At 51.2% G+C, this 23,839-nt stretch overlaps 1 protein-coding gene across 2 annotated transcripts in view; it reads right to left on the bottom strand.

Annotated features, from left to right (window-relative positions):
* The window catches only part of AP1G1 (adaptor related protein complex 1 subunit gamma 1), a 133,589-nt gene that overhangs the window by 71,971 nt on the left and 37,779 nt on the right, over positions 1–23,839 (bottom strand). For both annotated transcript variants that reach the window (XM_075326040.1, XM_075326041.1), the window contains 10 exons: positions 19,989–20,130; positions 19,686–19,782; positions 19,488–19,564; positions 17,733–17,828; positions 16,368–16,448; positions 14,692–14,790; positions 4,716–4,771; positions 4,509–4,622; positions 4,117–4,257; positions 3,946–4,000 (listed from right to left, as the gene is read on the bottom strand). In XM_075326040.1, the coding sequence (XP_075182155.1) occupies positions 3,946–4,000; positions 4,117–4,257; positions 4,509–4,622; positions 4,716–4,771; positions 14,692–14,790; positions 16,368–16,448; positions 17,733–17,828; positions 19,488–19,564; positions 19,686–19,782; positions 19,989–20,130 (958 nt within the window). The remainder of the gene's footprint in view (positions 1–3,945; positions 4,001–4,116; positions 4,258–4,508; positions 4,623–4,715; positions 4,772–14,691; positions 14,791–16,367; positions 16,449–17,732; positions 17,829–19,487; positions 19,565–19,685; positions 19,783–19,988; positions 20,131–23,839) is intronic.

Below are 23,839 nucleotides of genomic sequence, written 5' to 3'. Positions count from 1 at the left end.
CAGCCGAGTGTCCCGCCCTGGTGGTTGATGTAGGCAAACGCTGTCGCGTTGTCTGACTGGACTCGAATTTGCCTGGCCGCCAACAGATGGTGAAAGGATAGGAGAGCTAGAAACACAGCTCTGATTTCCAGCACATTGATCCAGAGGGCTGATTCGGACGGAATCCAAGTGCCCTGCGCTCCATGGTGGAGATATACTGCTCCCCAGCCGGATAGACTAGCATCCTGGTGAGGATCACCCGGGACGGGGCCAGGAAGGAGCGTCCCTGAGACAGAGGGGCCGAAGCCACCACTGAAACGAGCCCCTGGTCTGTGGCGAAGCCACCACCCCGTGGAAGGAGGAAGTCCGCTTGTTCCAACCGCGGAAAATGTCCAGCTGCAGAGGACGCAGATGGAACTGGGCAAGGGAATCGCTTCCATTGACGCCACCGTCTGATCCAGCACCTGTATTAGGTGCCTGATGGAACGACGTCGGCCGCCAGAGGAGGGACTGCTGTTTGACTAAGGGCAGCTTCACAAGTGCCGACAGAGTCTCGAATTGCGTCCCTGGGTACGTGAACTTCTGGGTCGAAGTCAGAGTGGACTTGGACAGAATGACAAGCCACCCGAATTGGCTAGAGTGGCGAGAGTGAGCGAGGCACTCCGCTAACAGTCTGCACTGGATGAAGCCCTGACTAGAAGGCCGTCCAGGACAAAAGGATCACTGCCAACCCCTAGAGGTGCAGGACCGCAATCACAGCTGCCCCGACCTTGAGAATACTCGAGGGGCCGTGGCTAACCCCAAGGGAAGAGCCACGAATTGGACCACTCCGATTGCAAAACGTAGCCAACGCTGGTGTGAAACTGCGATTGACACATGCAGATAGGCATCTCTGATGTCGATGGATGCTAGGGAATCTCCTTGGGTCATTGATTGATCGCAGAGACTCCATGCGAAAATGCCGCACCTGAACATGCTTGATGAGAAGCTTGAGATCCAGGTCGGAAGGCACCGCCCTTTTCGGGGACTAGGAATAGATTTAAGTAGAAATCTCAGAACCGTTCCCAGTCGGGAACCGGTACAATTACTCCATTGGCCTGCAAGAATGCCACGGCCTGTGAGAAGGCGGCGGCCTTGGAGCAGGGGGGAGTTGACGGAAAAAATCTGTTTGGCGGGCTGGATAGAATTCTATCCTGCAGTCGTGGGAGATGGTATCCCGCACCCACTGATCGGAGACACGTTAAAACCATACGTCGCCAAAGTGGGAGAGCCTGCCACCGACTAAGGACGTTACTGGCGTGGCCAGATAGCCAGGAGGAGGCTGACTTAGTGGCAGCAGCTCCTGCGGTCTTCTGAGGACGCGGCTTCGTGCGCCAGTTGGGTTTACGATCCTTGGCTGAGCTAGTGGACGAGGCCGAGGGCTTAGAGAACGATCAGATGGAGGAACGAAAGGAACGAAACCTCGACTGATTCCTGCCCTGGACAGGTTTCCTGGTTTAGGTTTGTGGCATGGAAGAACTCTTCCCGCCAGTAGCTTCCTTAATAATTTCATCCAGTTGTTCCCGAATAGTCTGGTCCCAGCAAAAGGGAGCCCAGCAAGGAACTTCTTTAGAAGCATCTGCCTTCCACTCTCGAAGCCACAGGAGCCTGCGGATAGCGAGGGAATTAGCCGAGGCCACCGCAGTGCGGTGAGAGTCTCCAGCATGGCAGACATGGCATAGGATGAAAAGACTGAAGTCTGGAAGTTAAGGCAACCATTTCGGGCATAGAGTCCCTGTGAGGGAATGCATCTCCTCTAGAGAAGCAGAGATGGCTTTGAAAGCCCGCACTGCTGCAAAAGATGGGGAGAACGAGGCCCCTGCCGCCTCCATATAGATTTGGCCAGAAGGACAACCTGGCGGACAGCAAAACCTTAAGTGAGGTGCCATCAGCCACTGATACAACGGTCCGGGCTGAGAGTCTAAACACCGGAGGGTCCACCTTTGGTGAATGAGCCCACTCCTTGACCACCTCTGGTGGAAAGGGAAAACGGTCATCAGAACCACGCTTTGGGAAGCGTTTGTCAGAGCAGACCCTGGGCTTGGTCACAGTGGCCTGAAAACTGGAGTGGTTAAGGAACACACTCCTTGTTCTCTTAGGCAAGGTAAACTGGTGCCTTTTTGCCAGAGAGGGCTGCTCCTCTGATACTGGCGGATTGAGGTCCAGTACAGAATTAATGTACGCAAACGAAACACTAATATCTGCGTCACTCTCAGACCGATCAATGAGGGATATGGAAAGTGTCCGAGTTCCCAGTAAAGGGATCCTCTTCTTCCTGCGAGTCAGCTCGTTGAATCAGAGCCGCGGGACGAGGAAGGAGAGGGGACCCTGCTTCTCCTGTGAGGAGGACGGGGTCTGAGACCAGAAGAAGAATCCTCTGTGGGCCTCGCTGAGCGAGCCGTAGCAGCAGAGGGCGCCCTGAGAAGGGGGCTAATGCATGCTCAGCAGAGTCCGGGACAGCTGTCCCATAGAGAGAAGGATTCTACCCAAGCCGGGGGTTCAGCCACCGGAGCCGGAGCAGCTGGAGGGACCACTGGGGATGAGACTCCAGGCTGAGGCACCACCATGTTAGAGCAGGAATCACAATGTGGTTATGTGCTCGGTACAGGCAGTACGAGCCTACATGCAGTGCATATTGAGTGCAGCCTTGCAGCCTTACTTCTCGTGTGAGACATGCTGCTGAAGTGGGGGCTCTGAGCCAGAATGACCCCCAGCAGAGTATTGCAGTATATAAGCAGTATATAGGTCCACAACCGGAGGTTGTGGCTTGCCAGACTGTTTTGACATTGTCTCTGTGCCCTCCAGATCCCACAGCCCGGACCCCCAGAGAGATGCTGCAGTCAGCGCCGATCGCTGTGCAGACATGGCATAAGGACGCTGAAAAAATGGCGCCGAAGCGAGGAGAGGGGGCGGGGCCTACTCTAAGAGCGGGATCCGGAGGGCCAAGGAGATATACAGGGGAGGGAATCTTTCCTCAGAGAGCAGTGTCTCTCCCCTGTGCCGATCAGCCGCTGGGCGGAGCCGCACTGTCCCTCTGCATGACTGACATGCAGGGGCAGTGAAATCGAAACTAGGCCTCAGGCGAAGCCAGGGCCTAGATTTAACAATGCGGCCGGCAAACAGGCACCATCGGCGCAGTTCTCGGGTAAAAACCAGAGAACCGGCCGGAAATCACAACAAAGTGAAATAACACAACTCCCCACAATAAATGTACAAGGGACCCCTGAATAACGTCTCAATACTTAGCTTATGAGACGCAGGGCCAGGTCCCTGAGGAGTGATCGCTCCGTCCGGCAGGATCCTGACAGGGCTGCGGATGGAGACCGGTCTCCTGCAAAGCAGTGAGAACCGTGATGGCTCCTACTTCAAGCCAGAGCCCGAGGGATGGTGAAGGAGCGCGGCATGTAAGGCTCCAGCCTTGTAAAATCAACCTTAACAGCACCGCCGACACAGTGGGGTGAGAAGGGACATGCCGGGAGTCCAGATTGGACCCGCTTTTCTTCCAAATCTTTGAAATCAAAAATCAGAGAATGCATGTGTGTGTGACCTCCTGAACACAAAGCATTGAAACTGGCTAGGACTGGCTACCAGGGGGTGTATATGCTAGGAGGGAGGAGCTACACGTTTGAGTGTAGTACTTTGTGTGTCCTCCGGAGGCAGAAGCTATACACCCATGGTCTGGGTCTCCCATAAGGAACGATGAAGAAAATGATTATATATAATATATATATTTTGTTTATATTATAAATATAAACTAAAATATACATCAAAAAAAATATATCACTTTTTTTATTTTTATTTTCAATTAAGTCCATACAGCATCATCACGACCATCAATTAATTCATCGGGTGCTTTAATGGGAGGCAAAAACGAAGTCTAACAAAGGGTGAATTTGGAGCAAACTGAAGCAATGCAATGATACTTACAGTAGTAAGGACTCTCATAATAGTGTCTATGTGCCACCGCTTTGAAGGAGCATATCTGTAAAAAAAACAAACAAAAAACGTGAATATATATATATATATATATATATAAAATCTCCGCCATTTTGTGCCTCCGTCTCCGAGTTTTCCCATAGTCCTGCATATATCACTTACTTCTCAGCTGCTAAAAAGATGCCTGATGCACAATCTGCTTTAAATTCGGGTTCACAGGAGTCCAAGAAATAAAGCAGCTCCTTCATCATACCTCGGATGTTGTTTCCGTTCACTAATGCAAAGCTCAGCTCCATGGCTCGCCTAAAACAGGGGTTTAAAAAAAACAAAAAAAAAAAAACAAAAAAAAAGGTGAGTAACCTGTATATTCAGACAAAAGCAGCTGGGAATACATAGCAGCCAGCTTGGGATGTGCTCAGATATTGTTATCAGCAGGGAAGCTCAGCCGATGGATCACTTTGCAATCATCATATGACAATCCCTATACAAAAGATCCTGCGATCATCAGCATCTATAGATTGGATATCCATTGTTGTCCCACCAGGTATTCTTACCTCTTAATGGAGACATCTAAGTCCTTCAGGCAGTCGACGATGGTGCTGCGGTGTCTCTGAACTGCGTTGTGATCCGTCTGTACGGTTTTAAGTAGAGATGTCAAAGCGACATAGCTGTGAGGAGACACAAAGAAGACGTCGCTGTGATCACAACCACACGGAGGCTTTCAGGTTCCTTGTGACGAGCGCGCCGTGTCGTGGACTCACCGAATGTTCTTATCGTTATTTAATAAGAACCGTCCCAGGATATTAATTGCTAAAACCTAAAAGACAAAAGAAAAAAACAAACAAGAATGGGAAAAAGTTTGGACTGACTTGATCTGTATAAATGAGAACAGCAGCTGGGGTGCGGGACACGGACAATAACGACATGGGCAATTTCCTAATTAAATATATTGTTTATTGCTTGTGTATTTAAATAAGCAAGGAAAGCCTGAAAAGAAGCCCAAATGCTGAAAAGGGTTACTCCAAGAATCAAAACTTAATCTATATCCTTCGGGAAACCAGATTCGGGGAAACCAGATTCGGGGAAACCAGATTCGGGGAAACCAGATTCGGGGAAACCAGATTCGGGGAAACCAGATTCGGGGAAACCAGATTCGGGGAAACCAGATTCGGGGAAACCAGATTCGGGGAAACCAGGATGAAAGGAGAGAATTGTGCATTATCGACCTCCTCTCCATCTATTCATTGTTTATAGGACTGACGGAGTTAGGACTCACTATTTTCAGCAGTCCAAGTTACAATGGCAGAAGGGGACTTGGGCATGTGCACCTACGCTCCAATATAGATGGGGCACTCATTTCCCATTTCCAAAAATTCAGAGCCCCGTTCTAGGGATCATTTGAGGTGCCAGTGATCAGTAAGTTGTACCCTATCCTACTGACATGAGACATTATTGATTCCGGAATTAACCCTTTAAAGATGATTTTTGTACTCCTGAAGCCTCACAGCCTACTCAATCAGCTAACCAGTGTGGTAACCAATGTAACAGGATAGCCCTTTAACAGAAAAGAAGGGAATTTTGTTTACTTACCGTAAATTCCTTTTCTTCTAGCTCCAATTGGGAGACCCAGACAGTGGGTGTATAGCTACTGCCTCTGGAGGCCGCACAAAGAACTACACTTAAAAGTGTAAGGCCCCTCCCCTTCTGGCTATACACCCTCCCGTAGGAGTACAGATTCCTCAGTTTTAGTACCAAAGCAAGAAGGAGGAAAGCCAATAACAGTTTCAAAAACAAATTCAATCCGATAACTAGATCGGAGAACTTAAGAAACAACGTGAACAACATGTGCACCCGAAAAAACGAAACCCTAAAAACAGATAGGGCGGGTGCTGGGTCTCCCAATTGGAGCTAGAAGAAAAGGAATTTACGGTAAGTAAACAAAATTCCCTTCTTCTTTTTCGCTCCTAATTGGGAGACCCAGACAGTGGGACGTCCAAAAGCAGTCCCTGGGTGGGTAAAAAGATACCACATGAACGGGCTGTCATACAGCCTCTTCCTACAGGTGGGCCACCGCCGCCTGAAGGACCTGTCTACCTAGGCTGGCGTCTGCCGAAGCGTAGGTATGCACTTGATAGTGTTTGGTAAACGTGTGCAGACTCGACCAGGTAGCCGCCTGGCACACTTGCTGAGCCGTAGCCTGATGCCTCAACGCCCAGGACGCACCAACGGCTCTGGTAGAATGGGCCTTCAGTCCAGATGGAATCTGAAGCCCAGCAGAACGGTATGTGTGAAGAATTGGTTCCTTGATCCACCGCGCCAGGGTGGATTTGGAAGCTTGCGATCCCTTATGCTGACCAGCGACTAGGACAAAGAGCGCATCCGAACGGCGTAGAGGCGCCGTGCGAGAAATGTAAATCCTGAGTGCTCTCACCAGGTCCAACAGATGTAAACCCTTTTCAAATTGGTGAACTGGATGCGGACACAAAGATGGCAAAGTGATATCCTGATTGAGATGAAAGGAAGAAACCACCTTGGGAGAAAACTCTGGAATTGGACGCAGTACCACCTTGTCTTGGTGAAATACCAGGAAGGGAGATTTGCAAGATAACGCCGCCAGCTCGGACACTCTTCGAAGAGACGTGACCGCCACAAGAAAAACTACCCTTTGTGAAAGCCGAGAAAGGGGAACCTCTTTCAAAGGCTCGAAAGGCGGCTTTTGAAGAGCAAGGAGAACCTTGTTCAGATCCCAGGGTTCCAATGGCCGTCTGTAAGGAGGAACGATATGACAAACTCCTTGGAGAAACGTGCGTACTTTAGAAAGCTGTGCCAAGCGCTTCTGAAAGAATACGGATAACGCGGAGACTTGACCCTTAAGCGAGCTAAGGGACAAACCTTTTTCCAACCCAGACTGCAGGAAGGAAAGAAAAGAAGGGAATTTTGTTTACTTACCGTAAATTCCTTTTCTTCTAGCTCCAATTGGGAGACCCAGACAATTGGGTGTATAGCTATTGCCTCTGGAGGCCACACAAAGTATTACACTTAAAAGTGTAAGGCCCCTCCCCTTCTGGCTATACACCCCCAGTGGGATCACTGGCTCACCAGTTTTAGTGCCAAAGCAAGAAGGAGGAAAGCCAATAACTGGTTTAAAGACCAATTCAATCCGAGGAAAACATCGGAGAACTGAACCATACCACATGAACAACATGTGTACCCGAAAAAACAGAAAAACCCCGAGAAAACAGGGCGGGTGCTGGGTCTCCCAATTGGAGCTAGAAGAAAAGGAATTTACGGTAAGTAAACAAAATTCCCTTCTTCTTTGTCGCTCCATTGGGAGACCCAGACAATTGGGATGTCCAAAAGCAATCCCTGGGTGGGTAAAAGAATACCTCATGATAGGGCCGTCAAACGGCCCTCTCCTACAGGTGGCCAACCGCCGCCTGAATGACTTATCTACCTAGGCTGGCGTCTGCCGAAGCGTAGGTATGCATCTGATAATGCTTGGTAAAAGTAAGTAGACTCGACCAGGTGGGTGCCTGACACACCTGCTGAGCCGTAGCCTGGTGCCGTAATGCCCAGGATGCACCCACGGCTCTGGTAGAATGGGCCTTCGGCCTTGAGAGAACCAGAAGCCCAGTAGAACTGTAGGTTTCAAGAATTGGTTCCTCGAGCCCCCGAGCAAGGGTGGATCTGGAAGCTTGCGACTGTTTACGCCGACCAGCGACAAGGACAAAGAGTGCATCCGGGTGGCGCAGGAGCGCCATGCGGGAAGTAGAACCTGAGTGCTCTCACCAGAACCAACAGATGCAAATCTTTCTGAAATTGATGGACTGGACGAGGACACAAAGAAGGTGAGGTGATATCCTGACTGATATGAAAATGGGATACCACCTTAGGGAGAAATTCCGGAACCGGACGCAGAACTACCCTGTCCTGGTGAAGGACCAGGAAGGGAGTTTGTATGAGAGCGTTGCTAGCTCGGAAAACTCTCCTAAGAGACGAGACCGTTACTAGAAGGCCACTTCCCGTGAAAAACGGGAAGGGAGACATCCTTCAAAGGCTTGAAAGGCGGCATCTGGAGAGCAATTAGAACCTTGTTCAGATCTCAGGGCTCTAACGGCCGCTTGTACGGAGTGCTGAGAAGACAAACTCCCCGTAGGAACGTGCGTACCTGAGGAAGTCGTCGTTTCTGAAAAAATACAGATAGCGCTGAGACTTGTCCCTAAAGGGAACTGAGCGACAACCCATTTTCCTACCTAGATTGCAGGAAGGAAGGAAACATAGACGATGCAACCGGCCAGGGAGAAACACCCTGCGCCGAGCACCGAGATAAGAACATCTTCCACGTCCTGTGGTCAATCTTGGCGGACGTTGGTATGCTAGCCTGTCTCATGGTGGCAACCACGTCCTGAGGTAATCCTGACGACACTAGGTTCCAGGACTCAATGCCACACCATCCGGTTGAGGGCCGTAGAATTCAAATGGAAGAATGGCCCTTGAGACAGCCAGTCTGATTGGTCTGGTAGTGCCCCCGGTTAGCCTACCGTGAGGCACCACAGAACCGAGTACCACAACATCCTCGGCCAATTTGTAGCGACGAGGATGGCGCGGCCGCAGTCGGTCTTGATCTAGCGCAGTACTCTGGGCAACAATGCCAGAGGTGGCACCTAAGGTAGCTGGAACTGCGACCAATGCTGAACTAAGGCGTTTGCCGCCAGAGCTCGATGATTGTGAAACCGTGCCATGAAGCTGGCACATTGTTGTTGTGCCGTGACGCCATTAGATCGACGTCCGGCCTCTGTCAGCGGCGCCAGATCTCCTGAAACCCGTCCGGGTGAGGAGACCATACTCTTTCGGCCACACCTCAGCGACTTAGGAAGTCAGCTTCCTAGTTTCCACACTTGGGATGTGAATTGTGGATATGGTGGATGCCGTGTCTTCCACCCACATCAGAACCTGCCGGACTTCCTGGAAGGCTTGCCGGTTGCGCGCTCTTCCTTGGTGGTTGATGTATGCCACCGCTGTGGAGCTGTCCGACTGAAGTCGGATATGCTTGCTTTCCAGCCGCTGTTGGAAGGATTGTAGGGCAAGATACACTGCTCTGTGTTCAAGAACATTGATCTGAAGAGTGGACTCTTGCTGAGTCCACGTACCCTGAGCGCTGTAGTGGAGAAAAACTGCTCCCCACCCTGATAGACTCGCGTCTGTCGTAACTATCGCCCAGGACGGGGATAGGAAGGACCTTCTTTTTGACCAAGAGGTGAGAAGAAGCCACCACCGTAGAGATTCCTTGGCCGCCTGAGAAAGAACGACGACTCTGTTGAGGGACGTCGACTCCTCGTCCCATTGGCGGAGAATGTCCCATTGTAGTGGACGCAGTAAAACTGCGCGAAAGGAACTGCCTCCATTGCTACCATCTTACGTAGGAAGTGCATGAGGCGTCTCAATGTGCCTCCTTCGCACAAAGCACAAAACTGGTGAGCCAGTGATCCCACTGGGGGTGTATAGCCAGAAGGGGAGGGGCCTTACACTTTTAAGTGTAATACTTTGTGTGGCCTCCAGAGGCAATAGCTATACACCCAATTGTCTGGGTCTCCCAATGGAGCGACAAAGAAATTGGCAATGCAAATGGCCAGGGAGAAAACCCTTGAGCCAAGCACCACGCTAAGAATATCTTCCACGTCCTGTGATAGATCTTAGCTGAGGATGGTTTTCTAGCCTGTCTCATTGTGGCAACAACTCCCTGAGATAAACCTGAGGCCGCTAGGATCCAGGACTCAATGGCCACACAGTCAGGTTCAGGGCCGCAGAATTCAGATGGAAAAACGGCCCTTGAGACAGCAGATCTGGACGGTCTGGTAGTGCCCACGGTTGGCCTACCGTGAGATGCCACAGATCCGGGTACCACGACCTTCTTGGCCAATTTGGAGCGACGAGTATGGCTCGCTGGCAGTCGGACTTGATTTTCCGGAGAACTCTGGGTAACAATGCTAGAGGTGGGAACACATAGGGGAGTCGGAATTGCGACCAATCCTGAACCAAGGCGTCTGCCGCCAGCGCTCGGTGATCGTGAGACCGTGCCATGAAAACTGGGACCTTGTTGTTGTGCCGTGACGCCATCAGATCGACGTCCGGCGACCCCCAGCGGCAACAGATCTGTTGAAACACGTCCGGGTGAAGGGACCATTCTCCTGCGTCCATGCCCTGGCGACTGAGAAAGTCTGCTTCCCAGTTTTCCACGCCTGGGATGTGAACTGCAGATATGGTGGACGCTCTGCTTTCCACCCACGTCAAAATCCGCTGGACTTCTTGAAAAGCTTGGCGACTGCGTGTTCCCCCTTGGTGGTTGATGTACGCCACCGCCGTGGAATTGTCCGACTGAATCCGAATCTGCTTGCCTTCCAGCCATTGTTGGAAGGCTCGCAGGGCAAGGTAGATTGCTCTGATTTCCAGAACATTGATCTGCAAGGTGGACTCTTCCTGAGTCCACGTCCCCTGAGCCCTGTGGTGGAGAAACACCGCTCCCCACCCTGATAGGCTCGCATCTGTCGTGACCACTGCCCAGGACGGGGGAAGGAACGACTTTCCCTGTGACAATGAGTTGGGGAGAAGCCACCAACGTAGAGAATCCTTGGCAGTCTGAGAGAGGGAGACAGTCCTGTCGAGGGACGTCGATTTCCCATCCCATTGGCGTAGAATGTCCCATTGTAGAGGGCGCAGATGAAACTGCGCGAACGGGACTGCCTCCATTGCTGCTACCATCTTTCCTAGGAAATGCATGAGGCGCCTCAGTGAGTGCGACTGGCTCTGAAGGAGAGATTGCACTCCGGTCCGTAGCGAGCACTGCTTGTCCAGTGGAAGCCTCACTATCGCTGATAGAGTATGAAACTCCATGCCAAGATAAGTCAGAGATTGGGTCGGGGTTAGATGAGACTTTGGAAAGTTGATAATCCACCCGAAAGTCTGGAGAGTGTCTAGCGCCACCTTCAGACTGTGTTGGCATGCTTCTTGAGAGGATGCCTTTATAAGCAGGTCGTCTAGGTACGGGATGACCGAGTGACCCTGCGAGTGCAGAACAGCTACTACTGCTGCCATGACTTTGGTGAAGACCCGGGGGGCTGTTGCCAGACCGAAGGGTAACGCTACGAACTGTAGGTGCTCGTCGTGTATGACGAAACGTAGGAAACGCTGATGCTCTGGTGCAATCGGCACGTGGAGATACGCATCTTTGATGTCTATTGATGCTAGAAAATCTCCCTGAGACATTGAGGCTATGACGGAGCGTAGGGATTCCATCCGGAACCTCCTGACTTTTACGTGTCTGTTGAGCGACTTCAGATCCAGGACGGGACGATACGATCCGTCCTTTTTTGGGACCACAAACAGATTGGAGTAAAAACCGTGACCCTGTTCCTGAAGAGGGACGGAGGTCACCACTCCTTCCGCCTTTAGAGCGGCCACCGCCTGCAACAGAGCATCGGCTCGGTCTGGTGGTGGAGAAGTTCTGAAGAAACGAGTTGGCGGACGAGAACCGAACTCTATCCTGTACCCGTGAGATAGAATATCTCTCACCCAACGGTCTTTGACATTTGCTAGCCAAATGTCGCCAAAGTGGGACAGCCTCCCACCGACCGCGGGTGTGGGCATCGGAGACCGCAAGTCAGGAGGACGTCGTTTTGGCAACGGTTCCTCCGGCTGGTCTTTTTGGGCGTGACTGAGACCTCCAAGAATTTGAACGTCTCTGGTCCTTTTGAGTCTTTTTTGACGAGGCGAATTGGGACCTGCCCTGTCCTCGAAAGGACCGATAACCAGACTGACCCCTCCTCTGTTGGGGCTTGTTTTGTCTGTGTTGCGGTAAGGAAGAGTCCTTACCCTTGGAGTGTTTGATGATTTCATCCAAACGCTCTCCAAACAATCGGTCACGAGAAAAAGGCAAATTGGTTAAGCACTTCTTGGAATGAGAATCTGCTTTCCAATGTCTCAACCACAGAGCCCTACGCAAAACAACTGAGTTGGCTGACGCCACTGCCGTGCGGCTTGTAGCGTCAAGAACAGCATTAATCGCGTACGACGCGAATGCCGCCATTTGCGAGGTCAATGGTGCTACCTGCGGGGCAAATGCACGTGTGACAGAGTCGACTCGCGCAAGCCCGGCCGTGATAGCTTGGAGTGCCCATACGGCCGCAAAAGAAGGCGCTAATGACGCTCCAATCGCTTCATAGATGGATTTCAGCCAGAGCTCCATCTGCCTGTCAGTGGCATCTTTAAGTGCCGCTCCATCTTCAACAGCAACCAAGGATCTGGCTGCAAGCCTGGAAATTGGAGGATCCACTTTTGGACACTGGGTCCAACCCTTGACCACTTCAGAGGGAAAAGGGTAGCGTGTATCTTTAAGTCGTTTAGGAAAACGCCTTTCAGGATAAGCGTGGGGTTTCTGGATTGCGTCTCTGAAGTCAGCGTGGTCCAGAAAAGTGCTTAATGTACGCTTAGGGTATCTGAAATGGATTCTCTCGTGCTGCGAAGCTGACTCCTCTACAGGAGGAGCTGGTGGGGAAATATTCAACATCTTATTGATGTTAAATATAAGATCATTAACTATTGCGTCACCATCTGGTGTATCTAGATTGAGAGCGGTCCCAGGATCAGAATCCTGATCAGTTAAGTCCGCCTCATCACCCATAGATTCATCCCGCTGGGATCCAGACCATTGAGATGAATGTGAAGGCCCGTCATAACGAGCCCGCTTAGGCTGCCCGGGGCCATCGTCCGAGTCAGAGTCTTCACCCTGAGGTGTAGATGCCCGTCCCGGAGCTAGGAGCTGAGGGGGACCAGGGGGCAATACATGCACAGTGTCCGTGGTCTGAAGTACAGGCCTAGCTCGCAATGTGTCAAGAATTTGTGACATAGTGAGAGACATTCTGTCAGCAAAAGCTGCAAACTCAGTTCCTGTCACCTGGACAGCATTCACAGGTGGTACACCCTGGGACACGTCCAGCAGAGGTCCCGACTGTGCAAGCGCCGCAGGGGCCGAGCACTGCACACAATGGGGGTCCGTGGAGCCTGCCGGTAGAAAAGTCCCACATGCGGTGCAGGAAGCATACAATGTCTGTGCCTTGGCACCCTTGCGTTTTACGGGCGACATGCTGCTGGCTCTCTGCATGTGAGAGAGTCTATAGCCAAAGGGCGACCAGCGCTATGCAATACAAAGTATTTGTAGCAACAAAATACTAAGAATACTACGAGCACAAGAGGGGGTGAGCCCTGAGGGCTGCTTACCGCCCGCTGAACAGCGGGTAAGAGGCTGCTGAATGCCTTGTCTGGGTCTCCCCGGCTCCCCTCTGCAGCTCAGCGTGTCTGCAAGAATGGCTGCCGGCTACTGTGGAGAGGGGCGGTCCGTGGGAGTTCCCAAACAAAAGTGCGGGAACAGTGTCCCCTCTGTGCTGACTGTGAGGGCTGGAGTATGTAAAAACGACTCCAGCCCTCAGCGCTGATGCCCTGGCCAGCGTCCCGCCCCTCTCCTGACTGGCAGGTCTGTGGGCGGGAACGAACGCAAGCAGGCCGCAAAAGCCGGGGACTCGAGTTATCAGCGCGGCCGCCGTAAAAGCGCGGGCCGCGCTGAAGTCCCCGGCGCACCGCAAGTGCCAGCCGCGCCGCTGTTCGAGCGGCCGGCGCGACCGAGTTCTGGACGTGGGCAGCGTCCCGCCCCTCTCCTGACTGGCAGGTGTGGGGGCGGGAACGAAAGGAAGCAGGCCGCAAAAGCCGGGGACTGTAGTTATCAGCGCGGCCGCCGTAAAAGCGCAGGCCGCGCTGAAGTCCCCGGCGCACTACAAGTGCCAGCCGCGCCGCAGTCCCAGCGGCCGGCGCGTCCTATTCCCATAAATGTGCCTGCTTCAGCAAAGCTGAATGAGGCCATGGCACAGGCGCCGCAGCGCTGATGTCCCCCGGCGCACTACAACACCCAGCATGCTGCGGTGTGAGCGCCAGATACACGGGGACACAGAGTACCTTGAGGATGCAGGGCCATGTCCCTGATGTACTCCGCTCCATCCAGCATCTTCTCCAGGGGCTGTAGATGGAGCACGGTCTCTGTGCCTGGAGACCGGTAAATCCCACTTCACCCAGAGCCCTGTAAAAAGGGATGGGGAAGGAATCAGCATGTGGGCTCCTGCCGCCGTACCCGCAATGGGTACCTCAACCTTACAAACACCTCCGACATAAGTGGGGTGAGAAGGGAGCATGCTGGGGACACTATATGTGTCCTCTTTTCTTCCATCCGACATAGTCAGCAGCTGCTGCTGACTAAAAACAATGGAGCTATGCGTGCGTGTCTGACCTCCTTGCGCACAAAGCTAAAACTGAGGAATCTGTACTCCTACGGGAGGGTGTATAGCCAGAAGGGGAGGGGCCTTACACTTTTAAGTGTAGTTCTTTGTGCGGCCTCCAGAGGCAGTAGCTATACACCCACTGTCTGGGTCTCCCAATTAGGAGCGAAAAAGAAATCTTTAAATAGAGCCGCGTCAGATAGAGACGGAGCCTTATTGCAGAAGTCTACCCTCCCTGTTAGATTCGGTTTCATGTGATGGCTGGAGACGGTGTTGCCACCCAAGAAGAATCAGTGCAGGGATCATTGGGAGTTGTGTACAGTAAACAAGAAAATAAATCCCCTCATTACTGAATATTACCGCCTGGAGGAAGAGCAGAGCGTCAACACAATAACACAGTGACGCCCCAGATACGCACCCGCAGGCCGCTTTCTGATTTTATGTCCATGATCGTTAAGACCGTCTCATACAGAATAGCGTTGCCAACATTTTTGCTGGTCTCTGTGTTTGTTGCAACCTTAAAAAAAAAAAAGCAGATTATTAAAATGGTGACAACTTAAGAAATGAGTGAAGGTCCAACCAGAGATTCTGAGATTAGCTCTACCAGAATGGGGCAGTAGTCATAAACGCACCACCGCTCTATTCCCCCTTTCTATACATCAGCGTGAAAAAGCCAAAGACTGAACTTGGCCATCTCCAACAGCCCTATAGAGAAAGAACGTAGCGGTGATCCATTCCAATAGGGCATTTAAATGCCTAATTTTCCACATTCCTCAACTAACTGCAAGTTATCGACTATTCTGTGTATAGGTGATGACTAAAGCGGGCTTAACACGCTGCCATCTCGCTAGCGATATCGCAAGCGATCGTACCCGCTGCCCGTGGCGCACAACCTCACTTACCCCGTCACACAGACTTACCTGCCCTGCGACGCCGCTCTGGCCAGCGATCCACCTCCTTTCTAAGGGGGCGGTTCGTGCGGCATCACAGCGACGTCACACGGCAGGCGTCCAATAGAAGCGGAGGGGCGCAGATGAGCGGGACGTAACATCCCGCCCACCTCCTTCCTTCCGCATTGCCGGAGGATGCAGGTAAGCTGTGTTCGTCGCTCCCGGGGTGTCACACGGAGCGATGTGTGCAGCCTCGGGAGCGACGAACAACCTGCGTCCAGGAAATTGATCAATATTTTGAAAATGAGCGACGTGTCAACGAGCAACGATAAGGTGAGTATTTTTGCTCGATCACAGTCGCTTGTAGCTGTCACACGCTACGATATGTCAAACGATGGCGGATGTGCGTCACTATCTATGTGACCCCGACGACATATCGTTAGATATATCGTAGCGTGTAACGGGCCCTTAAGGCCGGAGTCACACTTGTGAGTGACTCGCACGAGTCTCGCATGGCATCACCCGGCACGGCTCCACACTCTCCTGATAGGGGCGGGTCGGATGCATGTATTTCTATGCAGCTAAGATGCTCGTGTCCGGAAAGTGTGCGGCCGTGCCGGGTGATGCCATGCGAGACTCGTGCAAGTCACTCACAAGTGTGACTCTGGTTTTAAGACCTAAAACATACGGCATGAAAATCGGACCGAGTGGAGTGCGATAAAGCATAGCACTCCACTCGGACCAATATTAGCTTAAGTTTCAGCACCCATGAGCGATTATTTTCTCGGCCCCAACCGGACCGAGAAAACAATTGCAGCATGCTGGGGGTGTGACGCGAGACTCTCTCGCACCCATTCAAGTCTATGTGGCGAGAGAAAGATCGCACTGCACTCGCGGTACACCGGTGTACTGCGAGTGCAGAGTGAGAATGGCAATAGCCAGCTACGGACGAGAGAGGGAGAGAAATCCCTCCCTCCCCTCCGCAGAGCCGTCCCGTCCCCCACAGCTGAGGTCCGCTCGCATGATCGGACCTCAGTCGCAGGGACACTCAGCTCCTGCTGTGCTGCCAGCGTGAGCCGAGTGTCATGCGAGGATCGCAGTAGATCCCCGTGTGGCCCCGGCCTAATGTTGAGAACAGTCCTTTAATTCCATTTCAAAACGTCAAGACTCAAAAAGGGTCTACAACTCTCCAGCACCAACGCACCTGTGCCAAGATGTCGTTCATCGCTTCACTCGAATCGTCGTCGTTTCGACCAAGAATCCTGAGAAGTCGCAGTATTCGGACCTAGAAGAGATCAAGAAAAAAAAAAAAAAAATAGCCTCAAATATCAGACGCTGTACGGTCCGGTGTTGGCTCTGTCAACAGGATGCAATGGCTACATGCAGTGCACGAAAGTTGGGATTCAACTAAGCCCTTAAGGGACATGTAGCAGGTGGGGAAAGTGAACAGAAACTAATAAAAGGGAACCTGTCGGGTGCAATATGCACCCAGAACCACGAGCAGTTCTGGGTGCAAATTGCTAATCCCTGCATCTAGTAGTATACATAAAGAGATCTATAGGAAAGGATTTCTAAAGATCCTTTAGGATATACTAATGAGCGAGGGGACTTGTTTCAAGGGCATTAGGTCTCCCGACCAATCCGCCCTCTTAGCATGTTAGCAGGGGTGTGCTAACATACTTTTCAATGCCCACTACCCAATGTCATCAGCGGTGAAGCGCGTACGTGTGTCGGATTGTCTCCGCCTCGGACGTCCCAGCACTTCCGGTCATGTGCACTATGAAGCCGGTGTACACATCCCCGGCTTCAGAGAGGTCTAGTGCGCATGACCGGAAGTGCGGGGCATTCTGATCATGCGTACTGACCCTAAACTCAGCGTTCTGAGGCGGTGACAACAGACACAGGTACACACATCACCACTGAAGACGCTCAGCAATGGGCACTGAATAGCATGTTAGCACGCCCCTGTGGGAGTGTTAACATGCTAAGAGGGTGGACTAGTCGGAGGAACTAACGCCCTTGTGACTAGTCCACCGATGACGCTAGGCAATGGGCACTAAATAGCACGTTAGCATGTTAGCACGCCCACACAGGCATGCTAAGACTGAGGACTACGGGGGACATAACGCCCTTGCGACTAGTCCCCGTGCTCATTAGCATATCATAAAGGATCTTTAGAAATACTTTTTCTATAGATCCCCTTTATCTATGCTACTAGATACAGGGACAGTTAGGCAGGGATTAGCAATATGCACCCAGAATTGCTCGTGGTTCTGGGTGCACATTGGACCTGACAGGTTTCCTTTAATGTCCACCTCCTTGTGGCAGCAGCGCTCACCCAAAATCTGTGTACCCCAATGACCCAGAGAAGGCAAAAAACAATAAATAAATTGGTCATAACATTTAACCCTGATTGCAAGGCCTCAATTTCTTGGTATTCTACCCCTCATACACTGGCCGTACTCCCCGTTCATGTCGCCGCGTCCTGACCTCCTATCTCAGGTACCCATACCGGTGCCAATATGGTAAGATTAGAAGCCGAGTGACCTCCCGGCAAGTTCACGCTCACCTGTAAGAAAGGGTCGCTGATGCCAGACACGTCGTGCTCCGGAGAATACCCGGACATGATGAGATTCTTAAGGATACGTACTAGCTGAGGAACGAGCTGTGGAGATAGAGGACAGAGTTAACGACACCGAGCCTAAATCTCTCCCCAAAAAACACAGACACAATACGGCCACCGATACACAAAAACTGGACACAACATAACTATAAAAGCCTGGAGCCAGAATTACACAGCCCCGGGCACACTACAGCGACGGCCTCCCATCTGGGGCTCTCTAGGTAGCGTAGAACTACAACTCTCAGCATGTCCCGAGGAGCTGACGGCGTGCAACACCGGAGAGCCCCGGGCTGGAGACGTCTGCGCTACGGCATCACAAAAAGACAGGCAAAAGTTATAAATCAATGGAAAGGGGAAAAGTTTAGTGATAAAGCACGGTCCAGGGAAGATTTTACTTCTATGATTTGGGGAAATAAGAATGACATCTAATGCGGCTTACCTTCTCATTCTAACCGCAGGATCCGAAAAAGGCGGAGAGCAAAAGACAGGAAGCGAGTGTTAGGAAGAGGAACAGCAGACCCTGCGCCGCGCTGTCCGTACATGGTGTACAGGTATATAGCGGTACAGGCAGCACAACCCTCATATACAGCATAGACGACAACGGGTATTACTCACCTACAGCAGAGGGGGCTTATATAATATACCGCCAGACTAATTCACGGCCTGCAGCATTACTTTGGTGCAAACATGTATATAGTGAGGCCAGCCAAAAGATGATATAAGGAGAAGACGCTTCAGACCCTTCATATGACGTGTCATTGCTAAGCTTAAGCCCATAAGGGCGGGGGGTTTTGTTTTTTTTAATGGTACCATTTTGGGGTGCATATAGTGTGTTGAAAAATTTTTTTTTTTTTTTTTGGAGGGCAGTAACAGAGTGATAGTTAAGACTCTTGGTTGCACTGGAACTGATCGCTTGGGTCATACATAGCGCCAGTAGGAGCGCTCTCCCTCTAACCGTCCAGATGCTGCGGTCACTATTGACCAAAGCATTAAGCCTTTCACGACCAATCACATACTAGTATGTCATTGGTCATGTCCCTGTGGTTACCATGGGCTCAGACGACGGGCCCTTGGTAATCCCCACACGTCTGAGCCGCAGTCATGTGTGGCTAACAGGCGCAGGTGAATCTGAGATCACTTGTTCCTGTTAACTCCTTAGATCACTCTGTCAAATACTGACAGCGCAACTTAAATTGCTGCGGCAGGGATCACGCTATTCCCCGCCACCGGCGGCCTTGTGACGTGATCACGGGGCGCCATTGTTGTGCCATGGTAGCACGGGGTCAGCTGATGACCCCCGATGCTACCATGACGAACTTCCTGTGAGAGCCGACAGAGTGCCAGCACTCACAGGAAAGCAGCATTTCTCCTGATCAGAGCGATGCTGCTCTGATCGGCAGAAATGCACAGTCGATTGGACTTAAGGATACGTACTAGCTGAGGAACGAGCTGTGGAGATAGAGGATAGCGTTAACGACACCGAGCCTAAATCTCTCCAAAAACACAGATACAATACAGCCACCGATGCACAAAACTGGACACTACATAACTATAAACGCCTGGAGCCAGAATTACACAGCCCAGGGCACACTACAGCAACGGCCTCCCATCTGGGGCTCTCTCGTTGCTTTCCCCTAGGGGGGGGGACTAGTAAAATAAATTTTAAAAAAGTGTTAAAAAAAAAAAAAGAAGATGCCTTACCTTTCTAAAATGTGTCAACATGTCCGGGCTTCGCTCACACATCTCTGTGAGGAGCACCACGGAGGTATGCAGCACGCCTGCAGAAAAGACATAAAACAATATATGCATTAAATGAAACCGAAGCACAGAAAGCAACAGGAATGTGGGCAAATAAGCACTCTCCACACACGTCATACACGAAACGTCGCTCGCACATACCGTGGTTTTTCTCGTTCAGCAGGTTTTTTGTAGCAGGTAAAAACATTTCCATAAGTTCTGGGACCTTTCTGATTACGTGAACGGCGCATAATGCGGCCTGTAAAGACACGACAGAACAGGCGGCATTTAGGAGACATTGCTCAGATTCCGCAATCCCCTCGCTGTTGCAATACTACAACTCCCAGCATGCCGCGGCTCTGTAGTTGGTGCATGTTACTGAATGAAGTAATGAATCTGCGCATTCTAAACACTTTAGCAATGATTGCACAGTCGGACCGCATGACGAGCGCTTTGTACACTTACCTTTTTGCGTAGGTAGGAATTGGACGTCTTCAGAAGTTTCTCTACCTCCCCCGCCAGGTCTCGGCACATCTCGGAGGAGCCCATGCAGCCCAGTGTGCACAGCGCCAGACCCTGCACATACTGAGTGCTGTGATTCAGGTCACTAAGAGAGAGAATGATACAAGTTAAGCTGCTTTCACACATCAGTTTTTTGGCAACGGGCACAATCCGTCGAAAAACAGATAAAACAGATCTGGCGCCGGATCCGTTTTTTACCTCAATGACTTGTATTCGCGCCGGATTGTGCCTGATGCGTTGCATCCGTCGTGCGCCGGATCCGGCAAAATTTGTGTGTCCAGCTGCCGGAAAGGACGCAGCATGCAACGTTTTTTGGCAGCGGCAAAAACAGACCGCGCCAGATCCGGCGCCATGTACAGTGAAAACCTATGGGCGCCGGATCCATCATTACAGCGACAGATTCCGTTTTTTTCTACTGAGCATGCTCAGTAGCACAACGGATCCGTCCAAAAACTAATGCAACTGATCCGTTTTTTCGCCTGATCCTGTTTGCATCAGTTTTTGCACCGGATTGTGCCTGATGCCCAAAAACAGATGTGTGAAAGTGGCCCAAGGCTAGTTTCACACTGGCGCTGGGTTGAATCCGCTGGGTCCATTGCTGCGTCATTTTGACGCATCCGTTATTTTTGTGTTGTCAACGGATGCAACGGGTCCGTTATTTCACAGGAAACCATTAGCTGATTCCTGTGAAATAACGGACCAGTTGCATCTGTTTTGCGTCAGTCTAACGGAATGCGTCGGCTCCGGGGTTTTCTCATTTTTTTCATTCTGGGCATGCTCAGTAGAAGTTAGCGGAATCCAGCGGCGGATTCCGTCGTAAAGCACTTTGCAACGGAATCCGCCACCATAGGGATCTATTATAACTATGATAGGATGTAACGGAATCCGCCGCTCGGCGTCATTTTAACGCAAGCACTTAACATTACATGCTGCGGTCCTTCCGGCCAGCGGAAGCAACGCAGCGTCGGCCAGCGGAAGCAACGCAGGTCCATTACTCGCAATCCGTCATCCATACAAGTCTATGGGTAGCAGCGAAATCCGTTAACGGATTCCGCTGTTTTCCAAAATGGCGGATTGCAACTGAAGGAAGACAACGCAAGTGTGAAACTAGGCTTACACAAATCTGACAACAAACACAGCGATAACATGTATGGGAGATAAAAATCGGCAAATTTGGATTTGGCCGACTATTATCTGCAGTCGGATGCCCAATAATCATATCCCGTGGGCGGCACGGTGGCTCAGTGGTTAGCACTGCAGTCTTGTAGCGCTGGGGTCCTCGGTTTGAATCCCACCAAGGACAACATCCGCAAGGAGTCCCACCAAGGACAACATGCGCAAGGAGTTTGTATGTTCTCCCTATGTTTGCGTGGGTTTCCTCCCGCACTCCAAAGACATACAGACAGGGACCTTAGATTGTGAGCCCCAATAGGGACAGTGTTCCTGATGTATGCAAAGTGCTGTGGAATATGTTAGCGCTATATAAAAATAAAGATTTATTATTATTTACTATATCCCAGTGTTACAGCTTTAATAAAAGTTCAGCTCAGAGCCAGAGAACAGCAGAGGGGCATGTGAATGGGAGCGATTACTCAGCCGCTGCTCCACAGACCACCCACATAGAATGATATCACCGTGCACTAAACAGTTGCACAACGCCGAAGGGATACTTATATAGGGTAGCCACGTCATAATGTGATTAGGCAACGCAGCATACAGATAACGTTTGGACGGTCTCATCTACATCGGGGCAAAATACTGCATTGTGTTTGTGCACCAGTCAATGTGGGGGGGAGGAGGGGGGGGGAAGGGAATCGTGGGGCCCCCTTTTAGCAAGTTTTCCAAGAAGAAACTAAAACCTCTGCTGTGGTTTAAGAGGGACAGATCATGAATGCAAATCTTTAATCTCACCTTAGTGACATCCATCCACAGGAAGGTTGACAAAGATAAAAATTAAATCTCCAAATACACACGGTACATACAATACACCGTGCACAGATCTTCTACAGCTCAGAGCAGGCCGCAGATGTCATTTTCACAGTGTTTTGCAATTTGCTGCACTTTTTAGTTCCAGCGCAGAATCCCTTTAAACTGTTGCCTGTCACTAGATCCTGCGGTCTCCGGTTACAGTCACCGGCTCTTAGGCTCGTTTCCTAACTAACACCGTGCACAGACAGGAGAGCGAGAAAAGGCAACAATGGACAAGTGGAATTATTCAGCTCATTCGCTTGGAAAAAAGAGAATTTTGTTTACTTACCGTAAATTCTTTTTCTTATAGTTCCGTATTGGGAGACCCAGACCATGGGTGTTTAGCTTCTGCCTCCGGAGGACACACAAAGTACTACACTTAAAAGTGTAGCTCCTCCCTCTGAGCTTATACACCCCCTGGAGAACCAGATCTAGCCAGTTTAGTGCAAAAGCTGAAGGAGAATAGCCACCCACAAGTAAAAACAGAGCAAGAACCGGAACAACCGGAGACGCTGTCCACGACAACAGCCGGTGATAACACGCGGAACAAGAACCTGCCAACAGGCAACAGGCAACAGGGAGGGTGCTGGGTCTCCCAATACGGAACTATAAGAAAAAGAATTTACGGTAAGTAACAAAATTCTCTTTTCTTTATCGTTCCTTTGGGAGACCCAGACAATGGGACGTCTCAAAGCAGTCCATGGGTGGGAATAAACAGAAAAACTGAAGTAGGCAGAGCCTAACTTCACAAATGGGCGACAGCCGCCTGAAGGATGCGTCTGCCCAAGCTCACATCTGCCGAAGCATGAGCATGCACTTGGTAGTGCTTCGAAAAGGTATGCAGACTAGTCCAAGTGGCAGCCTGACAGACTTGCTGAGCCGTAGCCTGAAAGCCCAAGAGGCACCGACAGCTCTGGTCGAGTGTGCCTTGATCCCCAGCGGGGGGGAGGCACCTGAGTACTCTGGTAGGCGTCCGAAATGGTCGATCTAATCCAACGGGCTAAGGTCGGCTTAGAAGCAGAGAGGCCCTTGTGCCGACCTGTGGTTAGCACAAAAAGAGAGGTGCACCGCCTAAGCGCAACGGTGCGAGACACATAGATCCGGAGAGCACGCACCAGATCCAGAGTATGCAGCGCTTTCTCAAAGCGATGAACAGGAGCCGGACAAAAGGAAGGTAGGGTAATGTCCTGGTTAAGGTGGAAAGGAGAAACCACCTTAGGGAGAAAGTCCGGAGTCGGACGGAGAACCACCTTGTCTTGATGAAAAACCAAAAAAGGTGACTCCGAAGAGAGCGCAGCCAAATCAGAGACTCTCCTGAGGGAAGTTATGGCCACTAGAAAGACCACTTTCTGTGAAAGACGAAACAAAGAAACCTCCCTAAGAGGCTCAAAGGGGGGTTTCTGCAAAACCGTGAGAACCAAATTGAGGTCCCAGGGATCCAAGGGCCGACGGTAAGGCGGAATGATGTGAGACGCGCCCTGCAAGAAGGTGCGGACCTGAGCCAGCCGGGCGAGACGCCGCTGGAACAGTACTGACAGAGCTGAGACCTGTCCCTTGAGAGAGTTGAGGGACAGTCCTAGCTGTAGACCAGACTGTAGAAAGGACAGAAGGGTCGGCAAGGAAAAAGGCCAAGGAGGATGGCCGGAAGAGCGACACCAGGACAGGAAAATTTTCCAAGTCCTGTGATAGATCTTGGCAGAGGAAGACTTCCGAGCCAGAGTCATAGTGGAGATGACCTCAGGGGGGATACCAGAAGCCGTCAAGATCCAGGACTCAAGAGCCACGCCGTCAATCTGAGAGTCGCAGAATTCTGGCGGAAAAACGGA

The sequence above is a fragment of the Anomaloglossus baeobatrachus genome, chromosome 10 (genome assembly GCF_048569485.1).
Source record: "Anomaloglossus baeobatrachus isolate aAnoBae1 chromosome 10, aAnoBae1.hap1, whole genome shotgun sequence".
In the NCBI taxonomy this organism is placed as follows: domain Eukaryota; kingdom Metazoa; phylum Chordata; class Amphibia; order Anura; family Aromobatidae; genus Anomaloglossus; species Anomaloglossus baeobatrachus.
Note: the sequence above shows the minus strand (reverse complement) of the source record. Positions and strands in the feature narration are given on the sequence as shown.